This window comes from Geotrypetes seraphini, chromosome 2 (genome assembly GCF_902459505.1).
Source record: "Geotrypetes seraphini chromosome 2, aGeoSer1.1, whole genome shotgun sequence".
NCBI classification, from domain to species: Eukaryota; Metazoa; Chordata; class Amphibia; order Gymnophiona; family Dermophiidae; genus Geotrypetes; species Geotrypetes seraphini.
Genome location: NC_047085.1, coordinates 311,811,328 through 311,833,110, shown reverse-complemented (window position 1 = coordinate 311,833,110; position 21,783 = coordinate 311,811,328). Strand labels below are relative to the sequence as shown.

Here is a 21,783-nt window from a genome sequence, read left to right as displayed (position 1 = left end):
CTCCTCTGTGTTATAATTTGGAGCGACAGTTGACATCATAACTCCACAGAGAGGCCAATTGCTAAAGAGCTTATTATTCCAAATTTACAGCAAGCATGACCATGTTTGATACAGAAAGACGTCTATCTTATTTTGTTTTGAAAATGGCCATTTCTTAGATGTGCTTGTCCCCTAAATATTTTTTTAAAAAATACGTCCAAAACAACACAAGAAACAAGTCATTTGGATATAGAAAGAGCTAGCATTTTTAGTAGACTGGCTATTTAGACATTCCAGCAAAACAGTGGGGAACCCTAGGGGGCACTGAGCTTAACTTCTTACAGAGGCCCAGGTACACTTCTCACCATAACTCCCTTTATAGACCAAAACCTATTGGACCCAACTGTACACCACACTAATAGCTGTTATGCCTGCAGGTATCACCTATATGTAGGAATTTCTGTGGGTTTTGGAAGCATCACATAATCCACCATAAATATAGTAGTTAGAGTGTGAAATGGGCCTGGGTCTCAATTTCTGTAGTCCACTGCACTGCCCACTAGGCTACTCCTGAGACCTGCTTGCTGAGCTACTAGGACTGGCCATAACCTCTGAAGTTATCATAAAGACAGGTATGTTTCATTCAATTGGGAGGGTGGGAGGGGGGTCAGTAACCACTGGGGGAGTATGGGGGTTATCAGTGGCGTAGTATGGGGGGACGGTCCACCCCAGGAACTGTCTTGGTGAGGGTGTAGGCATCTGTCCTCCTTTCCACCCTCCCTCTCTTTCCCCCCACCCCCACCCCCACTCTTTCCTTCCCCCGTACCTCTTCAATATTCCCGGCGCAAGCAGCAACCCCCAATCTGCTGCCACACAATGCCCATTCACTGCCCATGCCCTGCCTAGTTCCCACACCCCAACACAAAAAAAACACTTAGGGGGAAATTTTATATAAGGCACCCCAAAAAATTAATGTGGAAAAACCCCTACTTAGCACTGTTCTATAAACCTAAAGTTAAATGCAGTTTATAGAATAGCGCTCTGCACTAGAACCTGTTACTTAATTTAGGCCCATCTATTTGTACCAGCTAAAACCTGGTACAAATCTCCATGTCTAAGTTAGGTGCAGATCAGGTATAGTCTATATCAGTGTGCTTAAATTTTTGGAACTCCCATGACCTGCACATGACCCTCCCATGGCCATGCCCCCTTTTTAGTTCTGTACACTAGAATTTACACGCACCGCTTTATACAGTATGCCTAAAAAGATGCATATGTAAATTCTAATTAGTGTCAATGTGTGTCAATAATTACTTGTTAGAGGCCAATTATTTGCACTCATTGGCTCGTTAACATAAAAAAAACAAACATAAAAAATCAATTTCTAGACCGCATGACCTTAGGCGATTTACAAAAGAGTGCATAAAATACAATTAGGAAAGTAAGATGAAAATTAATTTCTTAAGAACCTAGAAAACAAGCAAGTTTTCAAGTGTCTCCTAAATTCTAAATGAAAAAAAATGAAACAGTAAACTACTGCTTAAAATCCTTATCCCAAATAGCAACCTGATACGAAAGCATACGTTCATGATACCTTTTAAACTTGCAACTCTTCACCAATGGATAAACAAGTAAAGCATGGGTTTTACAAGAAAATTTCTGAGTGGAAGCAGAAAAGAAATCAATCAAGTACAGTGGTGCTTGATCCATCAGGACTATGGGCTTGATTCACAAAGCAAACCGATTGTGTACCAATCAGTTTGCGACCCCTTTGCAACCAAATTTCCCTCAGGCCCCATTCACTAACCTCTCCTGCGATCCGTGCATGCAAATGAGGAGAAACCATGCAAAGTAGGCAGGGACACGATTCACAACACAAAATTCTCGATCCGACTGGGCTGGCCGATCAACTGAAGGAGCAACTGCTGGGGACCAGTCGCAAACTTTCATTCTCTCACCTCCCAGACTGATCTCTGCTGCCTAAAGCGGGGCTGTACGCCACAGTGCAGCCCCATGGGCTGGCACTGCAGGTAAGGCACAGAGAGCAGTGCTTGACCAGCTGAGTGCTACCGCCTCCGGGAAGAGGCTGCCGCTGCTGGGGATAACAGGAGCAGGAGAGTCGGGGCCTGAAAACAACAGTAAAAAAAGAAAAAAACACGGACACAAAACACATGCGCAGTCCATCTGCAGGGAAAGCATATGGTCTGCGCATATGTGGGGATCGCACACCAGCAATCCTGGCAGGCAGATGGGGGTGTTCCTCTGATCACCCCATCTGCATATTTTAGTTTGAAGAATTCATCAGACCTGCCCGGATCAGCAAGTTCGTGAATCCAGCCCTGTATAATAAATGCAACCTAGCTTGAAAACATTGTGTGCCTCAACATGTAGCCAGTACAATTCCCGAAACAAGGGGGTGACATGATCGAACTTGTTCAGTCCGAAAATAAGTCTAGCTGCGGTGTTCTGTATAATTTGCATAACAGTGGTTGAACTAATAGCTTAAATGTCGAGAAATCAAAATATGCTCTGAGAGTGTGCAGTTTTCATAAAATGTGAAAACCTTTGTGTTGTGTGCGCAACTCAAAGCACCATATACAGAATCAGGACAGGATTAACCAATAGGCCAAGTAGGCACGTGCCTAGGGCCCGAAATGGTCAGGGGGGCCCGATGAAGGAGGGCATCAACATTGTTTTTTCCAAACGGTGATGGGCCCCTCCAGCATTGATCGACAACGCGGGCCCCACCCCGATCAGCAATGCGGGGCCCCCCCCCCATCGACGGAAAGTAAGACAAGCAAGCAACGTGGGTAAGAAAGGCAACGGGAACTGTAATTTTGCAAGCGGTGCTGCTTGCCCAAAGCTTCCCTCTGACGCAGCTTCCTGTTTCCGCCTGGGCGCATGGTGGGGGTGGGGCAGGGCAGGGGGGCCCAGTGTACTTGTGTGACGAATTAATCCTGCCCTGTACAGAATTCAGGGGTTACTGTGTGAATTGGTGCATATGAACTGCTAAACTAACATGCTAAAACTAGAGGTCTTTGCTGTGCATTATTGAATTAAAAATCTAGCAACAGATCTGAATATTGAAATGTCATTTATCCCCAGATTCTATACAAAGCATTAAAAGTTGTGCACACAATTTAATTGAATAACCAGCCAATTAACACTGGTAAATGGGATCTTAACAAGCAATTATTGGTGCTAATTTGAATTAGTTAAAATTTACACATGTAAATTTAGGTGTGAGATTATGCACAGTTCCAAAAAGGGAGTGCAGCTATGGGAGGGTCATGGATGGATCAGGGGTGTCCTTGCAATTTACATGTGTGGTCAGAATAAGGGGGAATCTGTGCCTAATTTAGGTGCATGGATTTACAGCACGTGACTTGTTAGTGTAAATGGCCACCCCTAAAGTTAGGCATGATTCCCGGCACTAAGTACTTTCTAGAAACGATGCCTAACTTTGAGCGCTGTTTATAGAATGGCGCTAAGCGCTTGTTAGCAATGATATTTTGGGTGCCATTTATAAAATCTAGTGCTTGATGTAAATATATGAGGGGGGCCACTGAAAAGTTCTCAGCCCAACCAACAGAGTTAGGGGCAGTCTCCATCGAGGTGCTACACACTTACAGCCTATTTTACAAAGTTGCGCTGGAGACTGCCACGCGGCAACAGCCCCAAAGCCCTATAAATCTCTATGGGCTTCGGGGCCGTTACCGCGGCTTTGTAAAACATGCCCTTAGTTCAGCAATTTTCCACGAAAAATGTGGAAAGCGATCTTTCTGTGGCTTAGATAAATTTAATAATTAATTATTAGAGCATGATCAAGCTTTGGAGTCATATAGCAGCTTCTCCTTTTCTTAACATTTATAAGGATAAACCAAGCAACCTATGAATGTGCACTTCTCTGAACATAAAGTCAGACTAATATTAACACTCTCGTGGTTGCATATTGCCAGGAATTAAATCATCTTTTTCACACTTGCATGGTATATTGCATATAATTTTCCCATAAGCCCATCCCCCTTCATTTGGAGTTTAATAAAATTTTTGTCATATTTTTGGTTTCCATTTAATTTTGTAAGGATGGGTTTGAATATTATTGTTGTCCTTATTTGATACTGAAACTTTTACATCTATGAAGGAATGTGTTGGCTGGTAGGTTAATCACACACATTGTTACAAGAATATTTTCTGACACATTTTTCCTCGTTTCTTCATGTGCTACTTTTCCGTTTTCTCGTTGTCTATAAAAAGGTGCATTTCTTTTAATTTTGGCTCAGTTTCTTTCTTAATTTTCTTTCTTTTTAAAGTTTTATTTTAACGCAAGTCATATTGGTTTTCAGTATTTTAAAAGTTGCAGCATGTGACTCATTGTCTTTTTGAACACTGTGCTCCATGCTTATGTTTTTTGGAAAGGCAGTTTGGACATATTTCTAATAGTTTATTTATTTATTTATTTATTTATTTAATTGAATTTATATCCTGTCCTCCCCGAGGATCCCAGAGCAGGTTATAGTTAAGTTAGCAAACAAGACACATAACAATTAACAAGGAACGGAAGACTTTAGGGCTAGATTCACTAACCTGCCTCTCTGTGCCCAATCCGTGCCCGATCCGCGGCAGGCCGACTAATTCACGAAGGGAGAATATTTAAATGGGGGCGATCGGAGGAACACCCCCTCCCCCCCCCCCCCGACTGCAGGGATCACCACTGAGAGATCCCGACGCATGCGCAGACCATCTCTTTGCCTGTCGATGGTCTGAGCATACTCTCTCCATGCAAGGAAGACACTTTTACAGGGAGGGGGGGATCAATCAGCCAGAACACGTGAATCCTACAAGGCCTTAACCCACCCCTACTCTCCTGCTCTCTGCCGCCTTTCCTGCAATGCGAGCACGCGGGTTTAAAGCGGGGCTGCACTGCGGCGTGTTCTGGAACACGCCGTAGTGCAGCCCCACTTTAAACCCGCGGGCTCGCACTGCAGGGAAGGCGGCAGAAATCCAGAGTCGGGGCAGCAGAGATCAGTCTGGGTGGCAGAGAGCAGGGGGAAGTGGAATGAGCTGAGTTTAGCAATGGCAATTTGGAACCGAGCAGGGCTGGAAGATCAGGGCAGAGTGCAGGGCGGCAATGGAGCAGGAGAGTCGGCAGGGATGTGTGTAACTGGTCCCCAGCAGTCGCTTCTTCTGTTGATCGGCCAGCCCAGTCAGTGTCCCAGATTTGTTTAGTGAATCATGTCCCTGCCTACTTTACATGCCATTTCCCCCCATTTGCATGCACCGATCGGAATCGGATCGGCACAGAGGTTAGTGAATTGGGTCAGAGGAAAATCGGGTTGCAAAGGGGTCGCAAACTGATCGGTACACGATCGGTTTGCTTAGTGGATCTAGTCCTAAGATAATAGGGTACAGTGAGATGTGTCTAGTTCAGTTGTTCTGGATTAGCAAACACTTGTTTGGAGCCTGAAGCATTCACAGGAAGAGAGTCAGTGTGTGCAAAGGGAGAGAGTCAGTTGAACATCTATTAAGAATACAGTGGTTTGGAATTAACAGTCTGAATGCTAGCTTGTCCTGAGGAGTCAGGTGAAGAGGTAGGTTTCGCAAAGAAATCAAAGCCCATCTATTCAGATGTCATAACTCCAACCTGGATTCCCCTCAGTGTGACTCCCCCATCCTCCCTTCTTCACCAGTTACCCTTCCCCTCAAAGCCCAAGCTTGTCAACTGCTTCCCTAACTGCATATATACTGAAACTGCACCATATCCTATCTGTACAGCATCCCGAATTGTATATCCACTGGAATAGCCCAATCCTCCTTGCCGTATCCCATTCCCTAAACTATTCTACACCATTCTTCTTGTAACTCCTCTGGAAATGTTCTTCTTGAACCCTGACTCTTATTATTTCTATTCATCACAACAACCTACCAGAATCCTGACTTTACTATATCTACTCATCACAACTACTTATCATAATCTACTATTAGCTTTCAAGTTCTTCCGAAAAACCCAGATTAACAATTGTATCTTGACACATTCTTGAATTTATGTACTGCACCGCTACTGGAAATGTCCAGTCTTATAAATTGTAATCCGCTTAGAACCGCAAGGCACAAGCGGAATATAAATCACTAATGTAATGTAATGTAATGTAACTCTTCTGGAAAAGTCCAGAAGTCTCTTTGTAATCATCCTGGAAATGTCCAGATGTCTCTTTTGTAATCCGCCCAGAACTGCAAGGTTGAGGAGGAATAGAAATCAGTAATGTAATGTAATGTTTCTATTGCTTTTCTAAAGCTCAAAAATCCATCAAGGGATCTGATGTTAAGAGGCAGCTAATTCTAGTACTTTGGTAAGAAGTGAGAGCATGACCTTTGTTTGGCACTTTCTAGTTGGAGGCTTTGACCAAGGGGGTATTTGAAGACACGTTTCCTCCTGGGAGCAGAGGGATCTGTTTGGGACATAAGGTGAGTTTGGTTAATATGTAGCTGGGCGCCATGTTGTGTAAGGACTTGAAAAGCAAGTACTAAGCCTTTGAAAATGTAGCGTTTGGCTATGGTAGCCAGTGGGCTAATGCTAGTGCTTGGGATACTGAATCGCGGGTGCGAAGGTTCTTCAGTAATCCTATTGTTGCATTTTGTACACATTGGAGGCGCTTTGTTTTTTGCCGTCAATCTATTGAATAATGTGTTGCAGTAGTTCATGCGGGAGAGGACAAAGGCATAGAGAAGTTGTGTAAAGTCTGATTCAGAGAAATAGTTTCTTATTTTCTATAGTTGTCGTAGATAGAGTGAAGATGAGACCACTTGTGAGATACGGTCAGTGAGTGATAAGTTAGAGAGTCGAGAAGTACCCTTAGGTAGCGGACTTGATCTTTGGTGGTTATGGTAGTTGATTCCAGAGGAGAGAGGGGCGGTTGAAGGTGCAATGTTCTTTGTGGATCCAAAGGAGTTCAGTTTTCGAGGCGTTTAGTTGGAGCTTGTTTGCAGACATCCAAATTTTGATTTCTGAGAGACAGTTTTGAAGTTTTGCAATCTGGGAGTCACAGTTCTCTCCTAGTGGTAGATATAGTTGAATGTCGTCGGCAAAGGAGTGAATATTGATTTGGTGTTTGCAGGCTATATCCAGGACAGGCGTAATGTAGAGATTAAAACAACAGAGGGGATAATAGTGCTCCTTGTGGTACCCTGTGCTTGATTGGCTTTCACTTTGAGAGGGTAGTATTGAGTAATATGCATTAGGATCTGTTTAGGAAAGATGTGAACCAGAGTAGCGCTGTATCTCGGACGCCAAGCTCAGCGAGTCGGGTGAGGAAGAGGTCATGACTCATGGTCAATGGTGTTGAATGATGTGCTGAGGTCTAGTAGCACCAGTAGGACATAATTTCCTTTGTCCATGAGTTTCACTGGCTTCCGGTGATTTCTAGGATTCACTTTAAATGTAACTGCCTAATTTTCAAGATCCTACATGGCATTCTTCCTCCCTTAATCCCACTATCCTGGAATTCTTCGAGACCTGACACTACCAGATCCACCCACAAACTCAAACTATCTTTCCCCTAGTTAAAAGGCGTCATGTATACAGGTAAATTAGGGAAATCCCTTTTCTTCAAATTCACTGAGCTTTGGAATAACCTCCCTGCCCTGCTGCGGAACCTAGGCTCATTCCAATTATTCCGAAAGCATCTGAAAACCTGGCTTTTCTCCAAAACATAAAGCTATCTATTTAAAATTTAAAACTAGCTATCCTCTTCATAACCTCTGATTTCTTATTATGTCCTTCCCTCATTTATTGAATTACCTATAAACCGTGTCGAGCTCTCTCTTTATGGAGATGATGCGGTATACAAACTTAGGCTTAGTTTAGTTTAGTTTCTAGCAGTCATCAAGAAAAGTACTGTGTTCAAACTAAGGGCCCTCTTTTACTAAGCCACAGTAGAAGTCTCTACCATGGCCCGGGGTGCTAAATGTTTCCATGCTGCTCTGATGCTCATAGAAATTCTCTGAATGTTGGAGCAGCATTGGAGCATTTAGCACTTTGGGCCACGATAGAAACCTCTACTGTAGTTATTTTAAAAGGGGGTTATGCTTTACATTAAGGAACATTGTGAAATGAAAGATACTTTTAGTCAAATGAGCATAGATTTTTTTTATTGCATTTTCAATTTTACACAAAACTTAAACTTTCAAAGGAAAATAAAGAATTTGCAAAATACATAGCCAAGAATCTTCAAAGTAATAATAAACAATTTTACACTGTGTTAGCCCACACAAACGGGAAGGGAGATCAAGAAAATGAAATCTCTAGGAGAGAAAGAGATAATGGTTACTGCGGATGGGCAAACTAGATTGGCCATTTAGCCTTTATCTGCCATCATGTTTCTATAAAAGTTTATACACCACAAAATTTTGTAGTTTGATGCGTTTTACAATAAAAGACAAACTGTACAAACACAGCAATATACAAGCTTAAGCTGACAAAAATTTTTAAACAGAAAAGTCTTAAGCAATTTCCTAAAATGTTGGTATGAAGTAGAGTTGATAATCAAAATACTATGGCCCTGATTATGCAAAGTGCGTCTAAAGTTAGGCATCCAAATTTTGAGACATCCTTTAGAGAATTGGGTCTTAGGCGAGAGTTCGACATCCAAACAATATCCTTAAAGTTATAATATTTTATTATCATGACTTTATTAGAACGATGATTTTATGGTGTTTTTCCTCATAATTGTGATCTGTTTAATGCTTTTATTTATTTCTCTTCCATCAGAGAGAGTGACTGAGATTCAAACCAGCAACATTAGAGTAGAAGGCTGTAGGTTTAACCAATGTGCTACACAGTGAGCTAGCATGTTGCATAGCAATTGTAAAACTAGGTCCTTTAGGCATTGTAAGACGTGAGTTCTATGGACGGAACTTAGGCACAGTTTGGGCATCCTTAATGCAATCTGCTAAATAGCTTTCTGGGTTTTTATTTTTGCTTTATTAAGCTCAAAATTCATTTAATAAGGCACCACATAAACAGGGCACATCAAAACAGATATAGTTCATGCAAACCTTCTATTTTTGTGGACAAACAGCAATGTTATTTGCTAATTAGAGGAAAACATCCATTAACTGAAGCAGAACATATGAAAAAAAACACAGCTTTAGGTTTCTTGCTAAAAAGCTACCCTTTTTTTCTGACTAAACAGTGCTCCAATCAGCTCATTCTTGAAAGCAAAGAGATTGCATACATAACCACCCAAAAAGCATTTTTCATAATGCGCAACCTAAGAAAAATAAGAAAATTCTTTGACAAAGAACAATATAGGATCATAGTTCAATCCCTTGTACTAGGACTTGTAGACTACTGCAATATCCTCTACCTACCATGCCCCACAAACATGACCAAACAACTACAGACCGTTCAGAATACAGCTCTCAGACTAATCTATTCTCTCAGAAAATCTGACCACATCACCAATGCCTACCTAGACTCACATTGGCTACCGATTCGAGCTAGAATTCAATTCAAACTATACATTCTACTCTTCAAAGTAATTCACGGTACTGCACCTTCCTATCTTAATAATCGCCTAAATTGTAACCTTCCACCCAGAACAAGAAGAACTCTGACCCCATTCTCCTACCCACCACTCAAAGGCACTCATCGCAAAAAGCATATGATAACCTCCTAGCAACGCAAGCAGCAAAACTTGATCCATCCATCTCCAAACTGTTAACCACAACATCTGACCTCAAAGCATTCTGAAAAGAAATCAAAACACATCTATTCAAAAAGTATATTCAATCAACTTAATCTCCCCCTCTTCCTATCCCCTCTATATCTTTTTCCCATGTATAGCCCACATCTTCAACGTCCCAAAAAGTACCGGAAACCCAAGTAATCAACAAGAATCCTAATATATCCTACCTGAAACCAGCTATCTACCAATGTAAGGAAGCCGGATATTTGTCTATGTAACGTAACCTGAAATTTTTTCCAATGGAATGTAATTCTGAAATATCTATGTAACGTAACCTGAAATTTTTCCAATGTAATGTAATCTGAATCCTCAATTTGTAACCTGTACCAGCAATTTTCCAATGTAATGCAACGCTAGGTGGGATTTAGGCATTCTTATAGAATTCCTTATCCCATTTCACAGCCTGAAAAGACAATAATCTATGAAAATATATTTTATGTGCACAAGCATTTATAGATGGAAAAGAGAAGAAAGTAAAATTTTGTAATAAACGTCTATTCTACAAGCATGAAATGGTTAACAAGATAATCTGGAGCTAGACCATGTGTTACCTTATAACAGATACATCCAATTTTGAATATAACTTTTTGCTTCAAATGGAAACCAATGACATTTTCAGTAATACAGTGACAAAGATTTTACTTATGTTTCAGACTTAAGAATATAAGAATAGCCACACTGGATCACACTGATGGTCCATCTAGCCCAGCATCCTTTTCCAACCGTGGGCAATCCAGGCCACAAATACCTGGCAAAATCCCAAAGTACTAGCAAGATTCCAGGCTACCAATCCCAGAGATAAGGGTTTTCCCCATGTCTGTCTTTTATTTTTTTTCATTAAATTTTCAATAGATACACAAAAAGCAAACTTAACTAATAAGACATAAACAACAACAGTAATAACAAGTAGCTGCATTCCTAGTTGTTACAAAGCTCAAATTATGATAAAAATGAATACCAAAGTAAAATTAAACAAACAGCTGTATTTTGAATGATATGCTATCTTTTAAAGTTTTTTTTATAACCTGCTAATTACAATAATCTAAAATACTCAAAATTAAAGATTGTACTAAAAGCCTAAAGGAATTAGGGTCAAAATAAGATCTAACTGTTCATAGTTTCCACAACATAAAGAAGCTTTTATGGACTATAGCATCTGAATACCCACTGATAAACTAAGGGCTTCTTTTATCAAACTGCGGTAGAGCTTTTTAAAGGGGCCGGCAAGGTAAATGCTCACAGGCCTGTGGTAAAAAGTTCCACCATGGTTTAATAAAAGGAGTCCTAAGAGGGGAATTCATCAAGAAGCATTAACAATTAGTATGCGCTAAATGCTAGGGAACATAATTGGTGTGTTAGAATTTAGCTTGCATTAGTCATTAGGGCATGCTAAATCAGTTAGCACCCCTTGATGAATTCCCCCCCCCTAAGGCCTAGATTCTGTAAAGGATGCCTAAATGGTGACTAGGTTAGGTGCCTTTATTGAAGATGCCTAACCAAAATCCGCACACAACCTAAATATTTTGAATTGGCTTAATTGACATGGTAATTGATCATGTCATTAAAAACCAATGTAATTTTTTTTTTTTTTAAAGGTTAAAGTTTTGAGCAGAATTCCACACAGCACCTAGCAACACCTAAAATCGAGGTACCTACTAGTGCCTGACATAAGAACATAGAATAGCCTTACTTGGTCCATCTAGCCCAGTATCCTGTTTTCAAGGTGGCCAATCCAGGTCACAAATACCTGGCAAAAACCCAAATTGTAGTAACATTCCATGCTACCGATCCAGGGCCAGCAGTGGCTTCCCCTATGTCTGTCTCAATAGCAGACTATGGACTTTTCCTCCAGGAACTTGTCCAAACCTTTCTTAAAATCAGCTATGTTAACCACTCTTACCCTATCCTCTGGCAATACATTCCAGAGCTTAACTATTCTCTGAGTGAAAAAATATTTCCTCCTATTGGTTTTAAAAGTATTTCCCTGTAACTTTGAGTGTCCCCTGGTCTTTGTACTACTGCTACTACCGTACTTATCATTTCTATAGCACTGTCAGATGTATGCAGCACTGTACATTATATAGGCATGGTTAGGGGAGGACAATAGGCATGGAATGAGTTAGGCCTCATTAGGCATCTGTGGTAGGCACCAGTAAATTAGGCCAGGAAAACCCTGGCCTAATATAGCGGCGCCCATCACTAGGATGCCTGGCAATGCCTAAGCCTGCATAGGGACCGCTAAATTTGATTCTGTAAATGGCACCTAGCGGTTGATTGACATCCATGCAGAATGTAGCCTTTTCTCAATACTAAAGGAATTTGAGAATTGCTCCCTATTTGAACCACTCTGCCTGAAAGCAAAAAATTCAAAGGTAGAAACATCAGAACTTTCTAGACACATGGCGGTCAGATCTTGGAGACCAGTGGAAAGGGATACAAGTGAATATGTGTAGGATGTATTTTAGAAAATAGATTAAAATAGAAAATAGATTTTAGAATATGTGTAGGATGTATTTTAGAAAATAGATTAAAAGTGCTGTATCTCTACACAATGTTGGATCATACTTTTTAAGTTTCAAGTTTTATTAAAATTTTGATGTATCGCAATATCATTAATTCAAAGCGATTTACAAATGGGATCAATAGGGACTCCGATAATTAGGTCTCAAAAGCATCCTTGTACAACCAGCACTTTAGCAGTCCTTTAAATTTACTCAATGATTTTTCTTCTTTAATAAATGATGGTAGGGAATTCCATATTCTGGGCGCTGTAACTGCAAAGATCGTACTCTTTACTGTACTGAAACAGGATTTGAAAAAGTAGAAAGGGTGATGTCTTTATGAATCCCAGACCGTGCAAATAGGCTCATAAGTAAAAGCTGTGTTTAGGGCCTAACTCTTGCAGCTTGTAATACACTAAGGGGGGACTTTTACTAAGGCACGCTAGCTGATTTAGTGTGCGCTAAATTCTAACGCGTCCATAAAATATAATAGGCGCGTTAGCATTTAGAGTGTGCTAAATTGGCTAGCGCGCCTTAATAAAAGATCCCCTATATCTGTTCTCATTCCCTTTGTAGCTCCTACCCTCACCTCCTCTTCTTCCCTTGTTTGTCCCTTCATGGGCACCATATATTGATTCACCTTCTGTCCTCTGTGTCCGTCATAAGTTAGATTATAAGCTCTTTTGAGCAGGGACCGTCGTTTGCATGTTTAATGCATACAACTGGTAGCACTACAGAAATAATAAATAGTAGTAGTGGTAGATATAAATTGAAATAAATATACCCCATCGTTGAGAAAGAGAGAGATGATGGAAAGAAGAATACCAGGGGGTACATATGGTGGGCATGGATAGATACAGAAGAGTTCTTGAGGCAAACTAAGGGGACGCCCGCATCTGGAGTAATGCGTCCAATATTGGTCGCCGTACCTAAAGAAGGATATGGCGATACTTAAGAGGGTTCAGAAGAGAGTGACGCATTTGATAAAAGGTATTGAAAACCTTTCATATGCTGAAAGATTAGAGAGACTGGGGCTCTTTTCGCTGGAGAAGCGGAGACTTAGAGGGGATGTGATAGACTTACAAGATCACGAAGGGCATAGAAAAAGTGGAGAGGGACAGATTCTTCAAACTTTCGACAACTAGAAGAACGAGAAGGCATTCGGAAAAATTGAAAGGGGACAGATTCAGAACCAATTCTAAGAAGTTCTTCTTTGCCCAATGGGTGGTGGACACCTGGAACGCACTTCCAGAGGGCGCGATAGGGCAGAGTACGGTATTGGAGTTCAAGAAGGAATTGGACAATTTTCTGAAGGAAAAGAGGATAGAAGGATATAGATAGAGGGCTACTATACAGGTCCTGGACCTGATGGGCCGCCGCGTGAGCGGACTGCTGGGCATGATGGACCTCAGGCCTGACCCAGCAGAGGCACAGCTTATGTTCTTAATTAGAGCTTCCTTACAAGTGGACTTGCTGTGGTCCTCTTTGTTTATTTTGTCTTGGGGAAGGGGGGGGGGGACAGTCCCAGCACTGTAAACTAGAAAAGCCAAAGGTATTGGCTCCTTTTTAGTAGCTGCCAAGTGCTGTACTGCAGCAAAATATAAGTGTGTTATCACTCCCATTTCTGTTAGAGTGGCTAGACAGCGTGTGAGAGATACGGGCAGTAGAAAGTAGTCATGTACACTAAGAGAAAACAAAATGAATAACTAATGCGATGCTTTCTGGAATAGTGATAAATTAGAATATAAGCTCCACGAGACAGAGGCACTTAAGCAAGAGAAAATTGTCTGATGTTCAACTGACCTAGGGATCAAAGCTTAGAGGCAACAGTAATGTATAAGGGCTGATTATAGATTCTGAGCTTGGCAAGAAATAATCCTCTAGAAATTAAATAAAATAAACTATAATGTTCCATACCACAGCTGCTGTTCATTTTATTTCTCTTTATAATTTTTCTTTTTTATCACTGTCTAAAGAAGTGTTCTATAGATATTGATAAGGCTTGATGCTGTGTTAAAATATGCTGTATCACAAATGAATTTGTCAATGAAAAAACTAAAAAAAAAATCAGACTCAGGGACAGCAACAGAAAATATTTCATCATAGAAAGGGAGATGGATAGATGAAAAATCTTCCTAGTAGTTTTAGTTTTCAAATATACATAGCAGAGGTGTGGCCATGAATATGCCTGGGCGGCCATAGCCCCACCACTGTGGAACCAATCAGTGGTAGGTAGCCTGGGCTAGGGGGGAGCAAAACTATTCTTCCTAATGCTCCTCTGTGTTAGCCTCAGGCTCCACCACAATATAAGTCATAGCAACATAACCTAGTAAATGATCCGTCTAGTCTGCCCAACCGTACACGCATTCAAATTCATGATATAAATTAAATTGTCTGTTTTCTTAGATATCTCTTGGCCAGAGACCTAGAAGTCTGCCTAGTTCTGTGCTTAGGCTAAAACCACTGGAGTCTCCATCAAAGCCCACTCTGGCCTATCTAAACCATCCCAGCCATCGAAGCCCTCCTCAGCTCATCCTCAACTGAATGGCCACATACGGGACACAGACCCACCCAATATCGGCCTTAGTTCTTCAATAATTACCCATTATTTTCTTATTAGAGATCCTTTGTGTTCATCCCAAACTTTTTTGGAACTCTATCACTGTTTTCCTCTCCACCACCTCCCTTGGAAGCGCATTCCAGGCATCAACCACTATCTCTGTAATGAAGAATCTATAATAATAAAACCCTAGAGTGCTCATGCGCTCTTGAAAGTTCGTGATTCCTGGCACCGTGAGGTGTGCTTCTGTGCCAGTCCTCACGGCGCCTACGCTAGCTGGAGGCGCATGCGGTGGCTAGAGGTGCGTAACTGGCTGAGGTGGCAGCGCGGGGCACTAGTTGACCTGCTGGACGCTTCACATGTTCCGCGGTACAGGGGCGGGAGCGTGGAAATTGGGTCCGGGGAAGAGGAAGGTTTGTTGTGCGCTGAAAGGGTAAGGGAGCCGGCCAGAAACAAACATGCTGCTGCACAGAGAAGTGGGATGGGGGGAGGGGAGGGAAATGCTGCTGCACAAGGAAATGGAGGTGGGGAGGGAAATGCTGCGGCTACACAGGGTAGTGGGGTGGGGGGAGGGGAGGGAAATGCTGCTGCTGCACAGGGAAGTTGGGGTGGGGGAGAGGGAAAGGGGGCCAGGGAACAAACTTGCTTTGCTTTAGGGGGGGAGGGGTGTGCTGGGGGGCAGGGAGCAATCTTGGTTTGCTATGGGGTGGAGACAGAAGGGGGCCACGGAGTGAGACAGACAGATAAAGGGGGCCAGGGAGAGCCACAGACAGAACGAATGACAGACAGGGTCCAAAGAGAGAGAGACAAAGAAAACAAAATAGACAGACAGACATCTGCACTAGCACCCGTTAATGTAACGGGCTTAAAGACTAGTTTCCTAATATTACTCTTAAATGTACCACCCCTCAACCTCAAATTATGCCCTCTGGTTTTACTATTTTCCTTTCTCTAGAAAATATTTTTCCCCTCTTTTACTAAGGTGCGCTAACCGATTAGCGCGCGCTAAACACTAACACATCCATAGACTAACATGTACGCGTTAGTAAAAGAAGGCCTTTGTTCTACGTTACTACCTTTCAAGTATTTGAATGTCTGAATCATATCTCCCTGTCCTCTAGAGCAGTGATTCCCAACCCTGTCCTGGAGGAACACCAGGCCAATCGGGTTTTCAGGCTAGCCCTAATGAATATGCATGAGAGAGATTTGCATATGATGGAAGTGATAGGCATGCAAATTTGCTTCATGCATATTCATTAGGGCTAGCCTGAAAACCCAATTGGCCTGGTGTTCCTCCAGGACAGGGTTGGGAACCACTGCTCTAGAGTAAGCTATTATGTCCTACTTAACTATTTGAAGAGGTAGAAGGTGTAAAATACATACTGTAGGTACCTTTTTTTCACATGTATATTATGAATGCTAACTTTCAAAGAAGCAACACGAATGGTTTCCTTTTGAGAAATGACTGCAATATACAAACAAGTAAGATAAAGAGCAAATGACATAATCTGTTCAAAATTAACCCTTTAAGCTAGGAGATTAGTGCTAATTGATATGGATTAATCTGCTTTCCATTACAAATGTAAAACAATGTATACAGGAAACCTGTATGTGTATTTTAATTTATATTAACTTTATTTTGGTCAGTTGTTTCGCCATGGTGACCGAAGCCCTATTGAAGCCTATCCAAATGATCCATACAAAGAAGATGCTTGGCCACAGGGATTTGAACAACTTTCGCAGGTTTGCCTCTCCTTGCAAATATGGTGCCAATGGGCATTTTAAAGTTTTTTTTTATTCATGTAAACTTGCTAAGATGTTATAAACATCCATAATTTAAAAAATAAATAAAATGAAGGCAAGAAAATGTAACACCCGTGGCCTAACCTATCACTTGCTTTCCCATCAGTTTGCACCTATGGGCCAAACCCTTGATGAATGATTCAAACTATTTGTGTAACATGTCATTCAGAAAAGAAAGATGCATCAGCTAATCACTTCAGCCCCTTGATATTTTTCCAGTGAACAATGCTTGCATGTGCAGCTCTGTACTGGACACATAAATAGATCAACTCTGAAAAGTCATTGATATAAACCTGAAAAACAGACTACTGTAACCATGCAACTAAGGATAATTGATTAGTATGTGTATGTTGGAGGTTCTATTATGTCATTCGTGCACTTTTATTTATTTACTTACATTTTTATATACCGATAATTATAATAAGTTACACATTACAGTTTATATTAGTAACATAAACTGCAACAAGTTCATTTTACTACCAAAACTAATACTTAACCTTATATACTGAGTCTTCAACCAAAGGAAGCTTGATGCGGTTAACAATAAATTAAATAAAGTAAACTGAAATACAAGAGTTAGTTTTCAAAATGTTTAGCGAATAAAAAAAGTTTTCAGACGTTTACGGAAGAGTTGGAAGGAACTGGGACACCTCAAAATTTAGGGGAAGTTCATTCCATAGTTGGGGAAATTTAAACACCAGAGAGCTGCTAAAATTCTTAACTCCTTGAATTCCTTTCCTAGAAGGAAGAGAAAGTTTAAATCAATGAATGCCTCTCGCATATGAAAATACCAAGCTGCAACATAACCTATCAAAATGCTTTTTGAAAAATATAAGCTTTCAACCACTTCCTAAAAATGATAAAATTAGTTTTCTAGCCATAATTCTACAGGAAGCATATTCCACAGATCTACTGCAGCCACTGAAAAAGTTCTCAAAACACATTGAGCTAAATTCTTTCACTGCTAAACATTCAACATATTGAAAATGTAGTTCCCATTGGAGAGCATACTTCCATGATCTGTCTTGAAGGTACTTAGACCCCCTGTTCGTTTACAAAAATTAGACAGTTCTAAATCTAACAGATGCTGGCACTGTCATCTTGATGTAGGAACACTGGATCATCTGCTGTTCTATTGTCCTTTAATACTTAACTTTTGGAAGTCAATATGGGGACAGATACTGGAGGCATCAACTCCATTGACGTATGAGGTAGTTATATTGCATATTAAGCCCCCCCCCACCATTGGCCGCTATAAATGCCGGCTTTTCTTAATTATGACTGGGATAGCCATGCAAATGATTGCTCACAATTGGAAGAATTGGGATCGCCTTGGTTTTCCTTTCTGGTGGGCGAGCTTATGCTTAACTTATAAGTATGAGAAAATGAATGCTGACTTGCTGGGGCATACTAAGATATTCAAATTGGTTTGGGGTCCATTGACGTCTTTTGTAGATTTGTTATAGTTGCCCTTTATGTTTATTTCCATTGTATTGCACACACACATCCAGGGGGGAAGGGGAGGTATATCTTATTTTGGTATTATTCCTGATGGTAATGATGGATGGGGGAGGGAATTTTTATCTTTTGTATAGATTCTGATTGTTCATAAGTGCTTATTTGATTATTATTTGTATGTAAATTGTATTGTACTTTTTGTTGGCATTAAAAACTAAATAAAGTTTAAAAAGAAAATTATAGGCTCTAAATCCTAATATGAGGGTTAAATGAAAAGTATACCTCTACCTCCATAATTTTGTTTAAATTAACACTGAAAAAAAATGCTTGAAACTTTCTTTTTTATTATATGTATTTACTTTTCTACCTAGTTGTTACCATTTGTCACACCTTTTTTGCCAACAATGGGCCAGTTTCTGAAAGCCATCAATGAGCTGCACATTTTATCTCCTTAAACAGTTGTTCACAGTCCTTCCCACCTCCTCATCCAAGTCAAACAGATGCCCCTGAAGATATTCCTTCAATTTTGGAAAAAGATGGAAATCACATGGTGCTAAGTCTGGGCTGTATGACTGCGAGACCTGCCTTCGCAATTTCTCTGTTGTTTCATGCTATGTGAGACCTAGCATTGCTACTGTATATTACAACAGAATTTCCAGGGCAATAGGTGTTTCATTCTGGACAAGCAAGTTATCTCCCCTTGGCTGCGAGCCATATGCAGAAGGAATCCACTCTGGATTTTTTTTCTGTGATCCTCCTACTTCATTGGGAGCACTACTGCTACCTGCAGTTTTTCCCTTCTGCCCGCAAGCCAGAAGGAGTGTTTCTGTTCTGCTCTCTCCTTTTTCTTATTTTATTCAATATTTTCAGTTTTTATTTGGTGTTTTCTGGTAGCAGCGACCGCAGCACAATGAGTGTCAGAACTCCAGGCTTTTTCTTGTAGAGAGCCTTTCCTTAAGATCTCGGAGAATGGAATCTCCCTATGCACTATTCCTTCTTTTCTGCCACAGGTGGTTTCAGTGTTTCATGTTAATCAAGAGGTGTGTTTACCTGTTTTTCAGCCTACATGTTCTAAGAAACAAGACCGCTTTTTGAAGAAGTTAGATGCGAGAAGAGTGCTTCTATGTTATCTAGAGGTCACCAATGAGTTTAGACTCTCTAACCATCTGTTTGTGCTGCTTCATTTGACTAAGTGAGGTATCAACTCCTTGGTGGTGAAAGATGGAACTACAGTTGATGCACTTAAAATTAATTTTGTCACATTTTAGGGTTTCCTAGTTAAAATTTCACCAGCCTGTACGTTGCACAAGAAAAATATATTTATTTCAAAATAACACACAAAAAACATACAAAACAATTTCAATTAAAATAAGCTTGAATTTCTCTAACAGAAACTCATTTTACATATTAGCTGAGAATACTAACAGATTTCAAAGAAGCAAGTCAGAAATTATTCTCTCAAGTTTCTTCAAACCCAGATTTTTAAAAAAAAAATCTGTGACCTGGATCAGTGTATACACTTTTAAAAGTATTGATCTCAGTCACTTAGCTTTCTCCTCTTCCCAGAGCTTTCTTGAATGTTGGGTGCCTTTGTTTTTCCTTTCTGGTCAGGAACCTCCAGCGTCAATCTCAGCAGCACTCCTACTAGCCTATCTATACCAAATAAATTTTTAAAAATCTACTTCCCTAACAATATTACATTACATTACATTAGTGATTTCTATTCCACCATTACCTTGCGGTTCAAGGTGGATTACATAAGAATTGTCGAGAAATTAAGGTAATACATGTTGGGTATTTTGAACATTTTAGATTTGATAGGAGTAGACAGTGTGGTAAGTGGAGCTTGGGAAGGAACTGGTTGTGTTATAGGTTTTATGTATTTTTTGAAGAGTAGAGTTTTTGTTTCATTTTTGAAGGTTTTGTAGTCAGTGGTTGAAGACAGCAGATTGGCGATTTGTTTGTCTAGTTTTGCTGCTCTGGTGGCCATTAGGTTGTCATATAGTTTTCTTCGTTTGACATTTTTGGTTTGCGGGTGTGTGAATAGTGAGTGGGTTCTTCTGTGTCTGGTTGAGGTGGCCTGAATTAGTCGGTTGTTCCAGTAAGTTGGGCTGTCTCCATTAATAGCTTTGAATAGTAAGCAATAGAATTTGAAGTGTATTCTTGCTTATATTGGGAGCCAGTGTGAGTCGTGGTATGCCTCTGTGATGGGGGTCATATTTTTTCAATGAGTAGATGAGTCTTAGGGTTGTATTTTGTATAGTTTGTAGTTGCTTTATCATGGCCGCTGGGCAGAGAAGGTATAATATGTTGCAGCAGTCTATTAGTCCAAGGATAAGAGATTGTACCAAAAGTTGGAATTGTTTCCTGTCGAAGAATTATTCGAATTTGTCTTAGGGTTCTCATAGAATGATGCTTTTATTATTTTGTTGATTTGTGGTTGCATGGTACAGCCTCTGTCAATCAGTACTCTTAAGAAGTTTTAGCGTGGGTTGAATGGGGTATGAGATCGAGTTTATTACTAGGTTTGTTAAGGTTGGAGTTTTGCTGTTTTCTAGGAGGATGAAGTTTGTTTTATCAGAGTTAAGTTTTAGTTTGTGTTCTGTCATCCATGTTGCTACTGTTTCGAGTGTTCTGTGCATTGTGCCCGTCATTGTGGGCTTTGGATGGTCGAAGGGGAGTAATTCGGAGTATCCTGGTGTTTTCTAGAATGTCTATGTGAGTGTTGCGTCAACATAACTGAATAACTAGCTAGCCCCCAAAACATAAAACTTAACAAAAACAGTCCCTGACTTTCCCACCCAGAACTCCAAATCATTCTCTCATACAATCAGGGAATATAAACATCAGTATTTTGCAGTCAGCCCAAAACAATTCACAGGCACTTCATGCCCTGCTCTGTGCATCAGAGACTGAACCAACTCTATAGAAACAAAGATTTCACAGCCTTTCTCAGGTCAGTAATCTGGAGAGAGACCTGGGAGTGATGGTAGACGCAACACTGAAGGCATCGGCGCAGTGCGCTACAGCCTCAAAGAAAGCTAACAGAATGTTGGGTATCATTAAGAAGGGTATTACGACCAGGACGAAGGAAGTCATCATGCCGCTGTATCGTGCAATGGTGCGGCCGCATCTGGAGTACTGTGTCCAGTACTGGTCGCCGTACCTCAAGAAGGACATGGCAGTACTTGAGGGAGTACAGAGAAGAGCAACTAAACTGATAAAGGGAATGGAAAATCTCCCATACACCGACAGGTTGAAGCAGTTGGGACTTTTCTCACTGGAAAAGCGGAGACTTAGAGGAGACATGATAGAAACCTTCAAGATCCTGAAGGGCATAGAAAAAGTAGACAGGGACAGATTTTTCAAATTAAGGACCACCACAAGTACAAGGGGGCACTCGGAGAAATTGAAAGGGGACAGGTTTAGAACAAACGCTAGGAAGTTCTTTTTCACTCAGAGGGTGGTGGATACATGGAACGCGCTTCCAGAGGCTGTTGTAGACCAGAAAACATTAAATGGTTTCAAAGAAAGTTTGGATAGATTCCTAGAAGAAAAAGGGATTGAAGGGTATAGATAGGTATAGACCACTACTCAGGCGATGGGCCTGATGGGCCGCCGCGGGAGCGGACCGCTGGGCAGGATGGACCTATGGTCTGCCTCAGCGGAGGCAACTTCTTATGTTCTTATGTTCTTATGTTTTCTTTTAAAATCCCAGGTTGTTTTTTTTAAAAAA

At 40.8% G+C, this 21,783-nt stretch overlaps 1 protein-coding gene across 5 annotated transcripts in view; it reads left to right on the top strand.

The window, feature by feature from the left end:
* ACP3 (acid phosphatase 3) overlaps positions 1-21,783 on the top strand; it is a 124,543-nt gene that overhangs the window by 7,261 nt on the left and 95,499 nt on the right. For all 5 annotated transcript variants that reach the window (XM_033929994.1, XM_033929991.1, XM_033929990.1 and 2 more), the window contains exon 2: positions 16,434-16,529. In XM_033929994.1, coding sequence (XP_033785885.1) covers positions 16,434-16,529 — 96 coding nt within the window. The remainder of the gene's footprint in view (positions 1-16,433; positions 16,530-21,783) is intronic.